General features: G+C 42.3%; 1 protein-coding gene and 1 non-coding gene across 4 annotated transcripts in view; one reads left to right on the top strand and one right to left on the bottom strand.

The window, feature by feature from the left end:
* Positions 1-14,205, top strand: part of MRRF (mitochondrial ribosome recycling factor) — a 66,240-nt gene that overhangs the window by 36,349 nt on the left and 15,686 nt on the right. The window contains exon 6 of one of the 3 annotated variants that reach the window (XM_064378284.1): positions 12,519-12,545. The exons of the other annotated variants lie outside the window; for them this stretch is intronic. Coding sequence (XP_064234354.1) covers positions 12,519-12,545 — 27 coding nt within the window. The remainder of the gene's footprint in view (positions 1-12,518; positions 12,546-14,205) is intronic. 3 annotated transcript variants of the gene reach the window in all.
* LOC135277469 (U2 spliceosomal RNA) lies at positions 5,004-5,194 on the bottom strand. The gene has a single exon (XR_010345073.1). It is a non-coding gene; the product is annotated as a U2 spliceosomal RNA (small nuclear RNA).

Below are 14,205 nucleotides of genomic sequence, written 5' to 3'. Positions count from 1 at the left end.
TGCTGGGAGTAGGAAGTGGTGGGCTGGGGACTGTAATTGGGAAAGAAGTGAATGCAGAATGTGGGGGATACTATGGCTGCTGCCCTTGATTGAGTGCTTGTTTGCAACATCACTGCATAGTACTATGCTTCTTAGAGACATGGACATTTCAGGGCCAGAAAACCATCTGCAACACACCCAACTGACCCCTCCATTGATACTTAGACCCAAACTTGATGTGGCTCTTTTCGGAAACCCTATTGGTATTTTCATGCCTCTCCTGGCTCACTGTATGGCAATAATAATATTAAGGAAAGTGACAATGTTTACCAAGTACATACTGTATTCTAGGCTCTGTACTCTTAATGAACTCATTCTGTTCCCTTTTTTTTTTTTTTTTTTTTTTTTGAGGCAAATGTCTCACTCTTTTGCCTAGGCTGAAGTGTAGTGGCACAATCTTGGCTCACTGCAACTTCCATTTCCCAGGTTCAAGCAATTCTCCTGCCTCAGACTCTCAAGTAGCTGGGACTACAGTCACGTGCCACCACACCTGGGTAATTTTTTACTAAAAATAGTACAGACGGGGTTTCACTCTGTTAGCCAGGATGGTCTTGATCTCCTGACCTCATGATCCAGCCCGCCAAAGTGCTGGGATTACAGGAATGAGCCACCGTGCCTGGCTGTGTTCTTTATTTTTTGTACGTGAGCAAAGTAAGCCTGAGTTGTTAGATAACTTGCTTGGGTTCATTCAGCTAGTAAAGGTAGAGTTGAGCAGGATTCAAACCTGGGTCTGTTTTACTTTTAAGTCTGTGTTCCTGCATCCGTGGACTTCTGAGAGTACTCTCTGCTTTTGTTTTGTGTTTGTTTCTTTGTGTTTGTAGCAAAGGACAGCAATTGGCATTTTTAAATTTAATTCTATAATGACTATGTGGAACATAATTTACAAAGCTCAAGTCGGGATGCCTAATCTGACAGTGAATTTATCTGCCACTTTTTGGTTCAAGAGGCAGTCTGAGATATAGGGTATTTATTTATTCTTATTCAATTTTATTAAGATATAACTTGAATAAATAAAATGAATCCATTTCAAGTATATGTGATGACAGGTTTTGACAAATGTATATGTCCCTGTAACTACTACCCCAATCAAGATGTAGAGCAGTCAGTCACCCTAAAAAGTTATCCTCTGCCCCTTTGCATGTCAGTCTTTAGTCCTCTTTCTCTGGTCGCAGACAACCACTTATCTGCTTTTATGAGGATATAGAGTTTTTATACTGAAATTTAAAAGTTTTAGGACATTCATAAATTTACTCAACAGACATTTATTGAGTACCTATTATATGCCAAGCATAGTGTTAGACACTGATGATAAAGTAGTGAATAAGCCAGACAAAGCCTTTGCCCTTAACGGAACATCTACAGGGGAGATGGTTAACAACACACACATATAGTTTGAGCGTGTCAGATGGTCATATTTTTCTCTCTACAGAGAAAAATAAGGCAATAAAAGGAAATAAAGGATGTTGTGAGGTTGGGGGTGGGGATGATTCAGTATTAAGTAGATGTTCATGAAGTGTTCAGAGGAAGGTGATACTTGAGCAGATAATTGGAGGGTGTGCAAGAACAAACCATGCCTGTATCCAGCACTGAGGCAGAGGAAGCAGAAAGTGCAAAGGCCCTGAGGTGGGAGTCTACCTGGGATGTTTAAGGAACAGCAAGAGGGCTCATGTAGCTGTAGCAGAGTGAGTGAGGAAAGAAAAACAGAAGATGAGTGCCAGGCATGGTGGCTCACGTCTGTAATCCCAGCACTTTAGGATGCTGAGGTGGGCAGATCACTTGAGGTCAGGAGTTTGAGACCAGCCTGGCCAACATGGTGAAACCCCATCTCTACTAAAAATACAAAAAATTAGACGGATGTGGTGGCATGCATCTGTAATCCTAGCTACTGGGAAGGCTGAGGCAGGAGAATCTCTCGAACCCGGGAGGCGGAGGTTGCAGTGAGCTGAGATTGCAACACTGTACTCCAGCCTGGGTAACATAACGAGTCTCAAAAAAAAAAAAAAGAAAGAAAGAAAATAAATAGAAGATGAGGTCAGAGTGGAATGGGGAAGCCAAATCATTTAAGGACTCAGACCATTGTAGGGAATTTGGCTTCTACTTGAAATGCAATGAGAAGCTATTGGAAGGTTTTGAGCAGGGGAGGAATATAACTTAGGTTTTGAAAGGATCATTCTGGCTGCTATTTTGAGAATTATACTGTAGAAAGGCAAGGTTGAAAGCCACGGACCAGTTGGGAGCTATTGTGATAATCCAGACAAGAGACATGGATAACTGTTGTAATTGTATACTGTTGTAATGGTGGAGTTGGTGAGAAGTGATTAGATTCCAGATGAATTTTAAAGGAAAAGCTGCCTAGATTTGCTGATGGATTGGATATGGATTTAGAAAGAAAGGACTCAAGGATGAGTCCAAGGTTTTTGGCCTAAGCAACTAAGAAGGTAGAGTCGCCATTACTAAGATAGGGCAGACTATGGGTAGGTATGAGGGAAGAGTTTTTTGTTTTGTTTTTTTGTAGATGTATTCTCTCTCTGTCGCCCAGGCTGGGGTGCAGTGGTGCAATCTCAGTTCAGTGCAACCTCCGCCTCCCGGGTTCAAGCGATTCTTGTGCCTCAGCTTCCCGAGTAACTGGGATTACAGGCTCCTACCACCACACCTTGCTAAATTTTTTTGTATTTTTAGTAGAGACAGGGTTTCACCATGTTGGCCAGGCTGGTCTTGAACTCCTGACCTCAAGTGATCTACCCACCTCAGCCTCCCAAAGTGCTGGGATTACAGGCATGAACTACTGTGCCCGACAGAAGAGAAGATTTTGTCCATATTTATTTTCAGGTGCTACTGGACATCTAAGTGGAGAGGTAAAGTAGACTGTTGGATATATGGACCTGAAGTTCAGAGGTCAGATGTGGGCTATGAAGAACTTGTAAAGGAGGTCATGAAATTAGATGAGATTACTTTAGAGAGTAAATGTAGATAATGAAGAGAAGAGGTTTGGCGACTAAGCCTTAGACACTTCACTTCAAGGTTTAGGGGTTAGAGAGATGAAGAGGAACCGGCAAAGGAGACTGAGAACAAGTGGCCAGTTAGGTAGGAGGAGAACTAGGAAAGTGTAGGGTCCTGGAAACCAAGTTAAGAAAGTTTCTCAAAGCGGGGAGGGAGTGATGGGGTCAAAGAAGGTAAGATCTGAGATTACTGGACTTAGCCACATAATTTATTGATCAATTAATCTGTCTCTGTGGCTAGACAGAGATTGATGGGCTTTGGGGTTAAAATCCCTGTTCTGTCACTGTGGTTATGTCAGCTTGGGTCCTCTGAGAAGCAGATGCCAGGATGGAATTAGATGTGCAGAAGATCTCTGTGAAAGATAAAGGGAAGAGGGAGCAGGGGTAGGCAGAGTGTAGATGTGATACTGGTGGAAAAAGGGAAGGAAGAGGGCTGTGGGGAAGGAGACTCACACTGCAGTGCAGCCAGGCTGATGGGGCATTCCTGAGCGAAGTTACCTCTGCCGTGCATGGTCATTGGGAGAAGCGCAGTGGATGTGGCCCTGATGTGATCTTAGGATGAATGTCACAGTGGATCCGAAGGTGTAGGGGCTGGAAGCTGTCAGGCCTCTGGTGTCCCTCAAAGCAGGTTCTTCCTGGAGGGTGATCTGAGCAGCATACCTTCATGCCTACTACGGTGAACTTGGACAAGTTGCCTAATTTTTTGAAGCTTCAGCCTCCTTATCTGTAAAATGGAAATTGTATCTACGGTTTTGAGGAGTAATAGGGTATGACATGTGAGGCTCATAGTGTGAGGCCTGGCATATCAAAGGTACTTTTAATTCCTTTATCTCTTCAAGTATTTATTATTGTCTAATCTTCCTGGTTAAGGAGTTCTTGGAAATGTCTTTTTCCTGATTATTTGGGAGTAAGACCAGTAAATAATATTTTATTTCTGTTTGCTGATTTCTCTTTTAGTCCTTAATGCCCTTCTTCCTTCTCTTCCTCACTAACCCCTTTCCTGAAGCCCCGTGTTCTTTTTTTTCCCCATCTTTTCCTCCATTTTTACAGATGGGAAGAGTTGAGTCATTATGTTGGAAGTATCTTGGAATTTAGTTTGCTCGGGCATACTGTAGTTTGCTTGTTAATAAGCACATGGTTTGTTCTTTGAATACGAGTTAAGTAAGATACATCCCAAATAAGAAAATCTAGTGACCAGTCCTTCCTCTGGCATGAGAATTTCTTTATGTTCTTGATAAAGGCAAGAAGCCTTGGCTCTCTTCGGCACTCTCAGCCCACTGAACTGCTTCCTGAGGCTTCAAGATCATTAGATAGTCACCATCGTCATTTTCCTCTGGGCATTGTTGGAGATGATAGACCTTATGCCTAGACTAGGCTCTTGCCCCTAGATGACTTTGTTCCAGGGTGATAGGAAGGAGAATGCCACTGAAACCAGGGAGTGTCCTGAATAACAGTAAAAAAGCCCTGAGTTCCTCAGCCTAGATTCTGTCTTTCTCAGGTGTTTATTCCCCCCATATGCTGATGTGCAGTTTCTCCCAGGTTTCTCCAGAGAGAACAAGCTGGGTAAGTCAGGGCAGGAGGATGGTCCCCAGGCTGAGGTAAATGCAGAGGGGTAGCTGTGTAGCTAGGGAGAGCTGCATTTGACAGGAGCCAAGGTGACAGTCAGAAATTCTAACTCTAAAAAGAAAACCAGGGAAAAGAGCTTTGTGCCCTTAGGCTACTTATTTCAACTCTCTGACTCTTGGTTTCCTCACCTAAAAATGGGATCATAGAATATTACTTTTGTGAAGATGTGTTGGGAGAAACTCCTGTGAAGGATAGAGGGGAGAAGGGAACAGGAGTCGACAGGGATAACCTTTAGACAGCACTGTAAGTCTGACACCAGTGAAGAAAGGAAAGAAATTCAGTAAATGAGAGTTAATATTACTTTTTATTTATTTTTTTTGTTTTTTATATTTTTACCGGAGGGGGTGCACCGTTCCTGGAAGTACTGCAATACCAGGTCGATGCGCGGAGTGGACGGAGCAAGCTACTATTCCATCTCCCTGCTCCAGAAATCCACTTAATATATTGTCCTTGGATAGAGGACGTATCAGATATTAAACTGGTAAGAACAGATACTACACTTGATCTTAGCCAAAAGGCCGAGAAGCGATAGTATTACTTTTTAAATTGTTGATATCAGGTTAGCCATTGTTACTGAGTATTCCTATGACCTTCCTGCATGGTAATTTTTTTTTTTTTTTTTTTTTTGAGACACAGTCTCTCTCTGTTGCCCAGGCTGGAGTGCAGTGGCATGATCTTGGCTCACTGCAAACTCCACCTCCCAAGTTCAAGCGATTCTCTTGCCTTAGCCTCCCGAGTAGCTGATACTACAGACATACATCACCACAACTGGCTGATTTTTAGAGATGGAGTTTCGCCATGTTGCTCAGGCTGCTCTTGAACTCCTGGTCTCATGTGATCCACCCACCTCAGCCTCCCAAAGTGCTGGGATTACAGGCATGAGATCACGCCCGACCTACATGGAGATTATTAACTCTTACGGAGGAGTATTGTCTGTCTCTACTGCCATGAGGCATGCTGCTTGTCATCAAGCTTTCTACCTAGGATACAAGTATTATTCAATGTTGAGAACTAGATGGGCATATGGCGTTTTTGCCACCTTCATTGAAATATAATTCACCCATTGAAAGTGTACAGCTCAGTGGTTTTTAGTACTATTTATTTATAGAGGTATGCAACCAGTTATAACCTCAATCAATTTTAGGAAATTTTCATCATCATCCCAAAAAGACACTGCCCACTAGCAGTCACCCCTTTCTTTCCCCCCAGAACCTTCTCCTAGGGATTGCTCTAAGCTACTCCTAATTCACTTTTCTATCTCTGTGGGTTTTCCAGTTCTGAGCATTTTCTGTAAATGGAGTCACACAATATATGGTCTTTTGTGACTGGCTTCTTTCTGTTTACATAATGTTTTCAAAGTTCTTCCATGCTGTAGCCTGTGTCAGTATTTCATTTGCCAAATAATATTCTATTATATGGCTATACTACATTTTATATATCAATTCCTCAGTTGATGGACATTTGGGTTTTTTTCTACTTTGGGGCTGTTAAATGAATACCGCTGCCATCAGCGTTGTTGTACAAGTTTTTTATGTGAACATACTTTTAATTCTCTTGGATATAAACCTAGGAGTGGTTTATTGCCAATTAATTGCTGGGTCATATGGTAACTCTATGTTTAACTTTTTGAGGAACTTCCAGACTTTTCCACAAGGACTGCACATTTTACATTCCCACCAGCAGTATATGACAGTTTCAGTTTCTCCATTCCTTTGCCAACACTTATGATTATCATCATAGAGGGTGTGGAATGGTATCTTATGGTTTTGATTTGCATTTTCCTGATGACCGATGGTGCTGAGCATCTTTTCATATGCTTATTGGCCATTTGTACATCTTCTTTAGAAAAATGTCTATTCAAGTCCTTTGCCCATTTTTTAATTGGGTTGTTTGTTCTTGTGTTATAAGATTTCCTTATATATTCTGGATTTAGACTTTTATCAGCTATATGGCTTTCTTTTTTTGTTATTGCAAAAATAACATACGTTTATCACAAAAATTCAAATCCTATAGAAATATAAAGAAAAGTTCATTTACTGTTCCCCAATTGTTCTTCCCAGAAGTAACCATTTTTAGTATATCCTTCCAGATTTCAAAAGATAAATATGCAAACCTAAATAAATATATTATATATATGTATATATTTAGTTTACGTAAGTGGATGAAATGTCTACAGTACCACAACTTGCTTTTTTTACCCCTTTGACTTAATATCTTTTGTACTTTTTAATTTTATTGTTTTGAGACTTTGTCACTCAGACTAAAGTACAGTGGCACAATCACTGCACCCCTGACCTCCTGGGCTCAAGCGACCCTCCCACTCAGCCTCCTGAGTAGCTAGGAATACAGGCACAAGCCACCAAGTCTGGCTGACTTTTAAATATTTTGTAGAAATGAGGTCCCACAGTGTTGCGCAGGCTGTTCTTGAGCTCCTGGGCTCAAGCAGTCCTCACCTCGGCCTCTGAAAGTTGTGAACATATTTTCGTGGTGATCACATTATCCTTTTGGCTGCCTAGAAGTGCCCTTTTGAGATGGATTTAATACAGATCAGGAAACTGGGGATCAGAAAGTTTAAGCAACTTACTCATGGTCACAGATTAGTAAGCAAAGGAGCCGTTATTCAAACTTGAATCTGTCTGTTTCCAAAGCTGGGGCTCTTGCCATGTTATCACATTTGTTTCTTGGGCTGCCGACATGAAACCTACTTCCTTTCAGTTCTGTGGCCTGCGTGTGCTAGCTATCTTGTTACAGAGTAGTGTCTGTAGTTTGCACACTCCAGGAAAACTGGTAAGACCCTTTTCACTCCCACACACACACCCTTTAGGGATCTTGGAAAAAACCCTAGGGATTTTCACACACACACACACACACCCCCTTCCTTTAGGGATTTTTCACACACACACACACACACACACACACAAAAAAAAAAAAAAAAAAAACACAAAAGACCCTTTTCACTCACACACACAGACACCGCCTTTAGGGATCTTGGAAAAAACCCTCAAAGGTAAATGCCTGATGACCTGACTTGAGCTGGGGCAGCCACAAACTGCATTTGAGCAACTGCAGCTGCTTTTTTAGCCCTTTTATTCCCCCTGCCTGCTTGCCATTGCTGCATTTTCCCTGGTTTGTTCCAGTACATTGTTTTCTTCTACTTTCCAGGCCTGAGTAAGCCTTCGTGCAGTTTTTGGACACCCATCTTTTGTTCAATGTTGCTTCCCACCTGGCCTGTGGCTTTTTAGGAGTGCGTCTTGCTATTGCAGGTCCCAAGTGTGTGGAGTGGGGCTCCTTCCCAGTGCTGATGTACCGATTGAAACACACAAGGACGTTCAGTCAAGAATTGAGACTGGAGGATGGGCTGAAGAGACAGTTGCCACCAACACTTATGCAAAAATTGCACACAAAAGGACAGGATCTTCTTGTCCCTGCCCCTCCTCTCTTCTCTATGCCTTGTATCATGCACCTGTTTATGATACCTAGCGGTTGACTATCATAGATCAGATCACTTGCATTCCTCCATAAATTCCCTCTCTTCTTTCTCCCTACTGCTCTTGGATGTGTAGGGGAGTAACATGAATTATATATCTAAGCCAGTATTAATGTAAGAGTAGTACTATTATTACCACCACTGGTAAGAATAGTTGCTAGATTTGTCTAGTGCCAACAAGGGAGGAAATATAGCAGAAGGCCTGGAATTCAGGAGTCAGGCTATACTGGGCTTAAATCCCATGTCTGCCAGGAACTTGTGTGACCTTGGGCAGGTTACTTGATCCATCTAAACCCTAACTTCCCCAGTTTTTTTTTTTTTTTCCAGACAAGATCTTGTTTTGTTACCCAGGCTGGGGTGTGGTGGTATTATCATAGCTCACTGCCACCTTGAATTCCTGGGCTCAAGGATCTTCTGGCCTCAGCCTTACATGTAGCTGGGGATACAGGCATGTCCCACCATGCCCAGCTAATTTTTTAAAAAATTTTTCATAGCTGGGCACTGTGACTCACGCCTGTAATCCCAGCACTTTGGGATGCTGAGGCAGATGGATCACCAGAGGTCAGGAGTTCAAGAGTAGTCTGGCCAACACGGCGAAACCTCATCTCTATTAAAAATACAAAAATTAGCCTGGTGTGATGGCATGTGCCTGTTGTCTCAGCTACTCAGGAGGCTGAGGCAGGAGAATCACTTGAACCTGGGAGGCAGAGGTTGCAGTGAGCTGAGATCATGCCACTGCACTCCAGCCTGGGAGACAAAGTGAGACTCCATCTCAAAAAAACAAAAAGAATCCAAAATTTTTGTAGAGATAGGATCTCGTCATGTTACCCAGGCTGTCCACTTTCTAATCTGTAAAATTTAGGTAATAAAACCACTAATGCCGTAGGAATGTTATGAAGATTTACTGAGCTAATAATGCATGGAGAGTGCATCAGCTCAGAGCTTGACACATGGCAATGGCTCTGCAACAGTTAATTACCATTATTATTAGTATTGAAGGGGAGCAGATGACACTGGGGTCAGATGACTGGGCAAATATAAGTGGGCCTTACTTACATGGTCTCTTATCTCTTTCTCTTGCTTTATTTTCTTCATACGCTATGTGTCGTTTTATCTACTTGTTTACTGTGTCTCTCTTTCACTAGAATGTGAGTACTTTGAGAGGAAAGAGGAAGAGCTTTGTCAATTTTGTTCATTGCTGTATTTCTAGGCCCTCAAACAGGGCCTAGCATGTATTAAACATGCAATAATGTAATCAGTGTTTCTGGAACATTGTGCCAACTGCTGTTTCAGGTGCCATTTATGTATTAGCTAATATATTCATAAAAACCTTTTGAGGTCAGTATGTTATCTCTATCTTACAAATGAAGTAACTAAGTCACAGAGGAGTGGGATTTTTTGTGCCCATTGTCACACAGCTAATAAGTGAAACAACCGGCAATCTTTCTCCAGAGCCTGGGCTTGTAGCCCCTATGCTGTGTTCTCCCCTGGTAGGAAACATCATAATTAATTTTATTAATGATATTACTGATAGCTTAAAATAGTTTATTGCCTATATATGCAAAGTTCTTTAGCCATCTTCTCTCATTTGCTCATGGCCTCCCCTACCCCCCTGCACTTGACAGTCGAGGAAATAACAGGTAATGCTTATTGAGTGCATCCCATGTACCCCAGCACACTTATTAACTTGTTTAATCCTCACAGTAATTAAGTTGTTGTAAGAGGGACTGAATGGGAACAGAGGAGAACAATTAAGTAAATTGTATTGTACACATTTGACGGATGAGGAAACTGAGACAGACGTAAAATAACTTCCCCAGGACCACAAAGCTAAAATATGATAGATCTGGACCTCAAGCCCCAACAGTCTGGCTTCAAGATTATTCTTTTAAGTGCTTCACCTGACAACCTTGCATTCAGAGAGGAAAAATTAAGTTCCACAGGTACTCAACTTGTAAGTGGCAGAGCTGAAATTGAAAATCAGGTTGGCTTGGACCACCAAACATGTGCTTTTTCACATGTATGATGGAGCTAAGGAAAGAGTTATGTCTACTTACCCCAAAACTTGGGTTTCCATCCTTCTGTCGGCTATAGGGAAGGAGAAGACAAGTAACTTAAGACCACTCAGCTGGGAATGTGGAGCTGTGACCACTGACTTCAACCTCCTTTCTCATTCCGTCAGGCTGAGCTGTATTTAAGGATGGTATGTTTGGTTTAACCAGGCATCAGTCACAGAATAGTCCTTTGAAGCAAGTGGCCAGTTGTGTCCCCAGAGAGAACTAAAATTACTACTGGTGTTAGAAGTCCTTCCAAAATGTCTGATTTCCTTGGGACACCCACAGAAGATCTAATGTCTTTATGAGGCATTAATGCATGTAAGACAGGCCAGTAGGATGAGGCAAGGGTGGTGTCCCTAGAAGCGTAGGAAATATGGCTGGACTACACAAACAAAAACATTTCCTTTAGGACTGGCAGCCCCAAGGAATGGGGCAGCTCCCACCAGCAAACGGTGAAGTAGGGCACGTGGTGCTGCTGATTGCAGGCCCATGCTGCTGTAAGGGGGGAGTCCCGGAAGCCCAGGGAGGAGGTGGCAAGGTTTCTGTCAGTGGCAGTGGCAGGAATGTATTTTGATATGCCATTCCTTGAAAGTGCAGCCTCCTTCTCCCTTTACCTGCTCCCCACAGCTGCTAGAGCAGAATTCATGTTCCTCACTTTCCCCATTGCCTACTGCTCTTCTCTGTTCCCGTTCTGTTTCTCTCTGCTCCCTATCTGCTCAGTTACCTAAGCTCCAAGTGGCGAAATCCTTTGTGACCATTTTCTCTCTCACCACTCAAATCGTATTCTCCCCAAGTCCTGGAGATTCTGTAGTAAGAGTAATAACTCAGCCATCCTTTGTTGAGTTCTTACAGTGAATACATACTGATAGCATGCCAGGTACTTGCCTCCCATTATTTCTTTTAATACTCGCTTCCACCCTCTTTGTAATATTCTTACTCCCATTTTATATAGGAGAAAACTGAGTTTGGGGAGGTTCAATAGCATGCTCAAAGTTCTGAAGCTAAAAAGTGGCAGAGCTGGGATTTCAGCTTGGCCCTAAACCATGTCCTTTCTACATTTTAATGCTCCCTTTAAGTGTCTAAAGAGCCTTCTGAAGTTGAGTGTCTGTCGCATTACAACTTTTTTGCTGTCATTACCTGAGCTGAGCATTGCTTCCTCTGATACACACCTGGTGTATAGCTTTGTACATGTGTCACATTCTCATTGAAACAATAGGAAGTATTATTTCAGTCAGTAGGATTCTCTGTTGTGTGAGTTAGCAGTGGGGCATGTCCTCTGCTTATTGTTCATAGAAACATGCTTAAGGAATTTCTCAGGAAGGCCCCCATCCAGGATGTTACTGGAAGGTCTGCCTGACGGAGCTTGTACAAACAAAGTATGACCCTGCCAGCTCAGCCAAAACCACTGCCTTATGCTACAGGCTCTCTGACCCTAGTGGAAAAGGCTTCCTCATCCAGCCAAGAAACTGCAACAGGGTGGATCCTGAGCTCCCTGTGTGCCTACCTAGAGGCTCCTAGTCAGACTTAGGCCATGTGTATAGATCTGGTTCGTATATTGCTGTCTACACAAACTACAAATCTGTTCAAGTTTTTTCTTATTTTAATGTAAAATACACATTTTTTAAATATACTCTTTTAGTCTTTTTTTGGGGGGGGTCAGGCCAGGCATGATGGCTCACACCTGTAATCCCAGCATTTTGGGAGGCCAAGGCAGGCGGATCACTTGAGATCAGGAGTTCGTGACCAGTAGCGAAATTCCATCACTACTGAAGATACAAAAATTAGCCAGGCATGGTGGCTTGTGACTGTAATCCCAGCTACGCAGGAGGCTGAGGCAGTAGACTCGCTTGAACCCAGGTGGTGAAGATTGCAGTGAGCCGAGATGGCACCACTGCATTCAAGCCTGGGTGACAGAGCAAGACTTCATCTCAAAAAAAAGAAAAAAAGATGGGGTCATGCTGTCTCCCCCAGGCTAAAGTGCAGTGGCATAATCATGGCTAACTGCAGCCTCTAGATTCCTGGGCTCAAGTGATCCTTTCACCTCAGCCTCCCAAGTAGCTGAGACTACAGGCACATACCATGAGGCCTGGCTAATTTTATTGTGTGTTGTAGAGATGAGGTAAGTTGTCCAGGCTTGTGTTTTAGTCATTTTTTAAGTGTACAGTTCAGTGGCATTAAGTATATTCACATTGTTGTATGAGCAATCTCTAGAATGCTCTTCATCCTGCAAAGCTCTATATCTATTAAACAACTCCCCACTTCCCTTTTCCCCCAGCCCCTGGTAACCACTATTCTACTTTCTGTCTCTAGGAATTTGACAGCTCGTAAGACCTTCATGTAAGTGGAATCATACAATATATGTCTCCATGTGTCTGGCATATTTCACTTAGCATAATGTTTTTTATGCTAAGGTTCATCCATGTGATAGCACATACCACATTCTCATTTCTTTTTAAGGCTGAATAATATTATACGTATATACCATATTTGTTTATTCAGCTGTCAGTGGATCTACTAAGACTCACTATGACATTGAAGGGCTTGCAAAGCTTTGCTCCTGCCAGCCTCTCCAGCCTTCTCTTTTGGGATAGTCTTTGCCCTCTTCTTTCTATACTGTCACCATTTTTCATCCTATAAGAGCTATATTCTTTACACATGCCATTCCCTCTGGTGAGAATGATCTTCCACTATCCCCTCAACTCTTAAGCAACTTAATATCACTTAGCCTCAATATCTCCACATTTAGTTCCTGGGGTCCCACAAAGAAAGGTTGGTCAAACTCCTTTGCTCCATTAATTATTTTTACGGAACTCTATATATCTTTATGGTGCATATTACAACTGTAATTTATTCATTAATTTGCATGTGTTTATATAATGACTTCCTTCCTTGCCAGATGGTAAACTGTATTTAATACTATCTCCCTTTTTTCTGTCATAATGTCTAACTTATAGTAGGTGCTTAGTAAATAGTTGTTGAATTAAGGTATAGATTGAATGAATGAATAAATACTGAAAAGAGAAAATTTCAGGGCTACATGCTGAGAGCATTTGGATTTTAAAATGTCTGTGAGATGTTAAATTACTAGTGAGATCTCAAACAGTCATCTTGCCAGAGCATAGATCTTTGCTCTGTCATTTCTTTGTTAATTAAAAACTTTCATGAATAGAGTCTTCCTTATTTGAAGATGCTTCAGGGCTTCCAAAAATGTAACCAACAACAACAGCAGAGACAGCTTACATTTCCTGAGTGTTTATTCTCTATCAGGCTGTGTACTGGATGCTTTCCATGTATTACCTCATCTAAGTCTCACAATAATAACTCTGAAAGGGAGGTTCTGTTTCACTTGTTTGTTTTTGATTTCTATTTCCAGAGAAGAGCAAGGCTCAGAGAGTTTAAACAACTTATTTAAGGTCAGTCAGCCTGTAAGTGGCAGGCCCAGAAGTGGGGACAGAGCTGAGTTTTGTAGCCGGGGATAGAGCCCACCCTCTCTTCTTCATCAATTGAAGTAGCTGCTTTTTATCTGTTTTACAAATGGGGCCTCTGCCTCAGTTTTCTTTGAAGCCAGGGGTTTGTGGCTGAAGAAGAATTTGAAAACTCCAGGCCTGTAGAATATATTTGACTGGGATGTACCCTTTTCAGCTTCATGCTCTCCCTCCACTACATCTCCCACTGTGCTTCCCAAAATGCACTTTGCTTTCTTCTGCAGCTAACAAGTTACTGTGCATCCCTAAGGCAGTTTCCAAATCTCAAGATAGAAGTGTTATGTTTTCTGCATGCTCCTCCCACAACAGATCCATCCTTCCGACCTAGCAGCAGTCATCCTCTTTCTAAATAGTGGCTGATGAGTTTGTCTCCACCACTAGTCTGAGCCTCTGAAAAAGTTGAGCCAGGCCTGCCTCTTCTGGAGCTCCTCGGCCTGGCCCAAGATCTGGCACAGAGCATAGGAGGTTCAGCCAGTGCTTGATGAGTGAAATTGCACCTACTTAAACTGGGT

The sequence above is a fragment of the Aotus nancymaae genome, unplaced genomic scaffold (assembly GCF_030222135.1).
Source record: "Aotus nancymaae isolate 86718 unplaced genomic scaffold, 86718_ANA_hifiasm-v0.15.2.pri h1tg000003l, whole genome shotgun sequence".
NCBI lineage: Eukaryota > Metazoa > Chordata > Mammalia > Primates > Aotidae > Aotus > Aotus nancymaae.
Note: the sequence above shows the minus strand (reverse complement) of the source record. Positions and strands in the feature narration are given on the sequence as shown.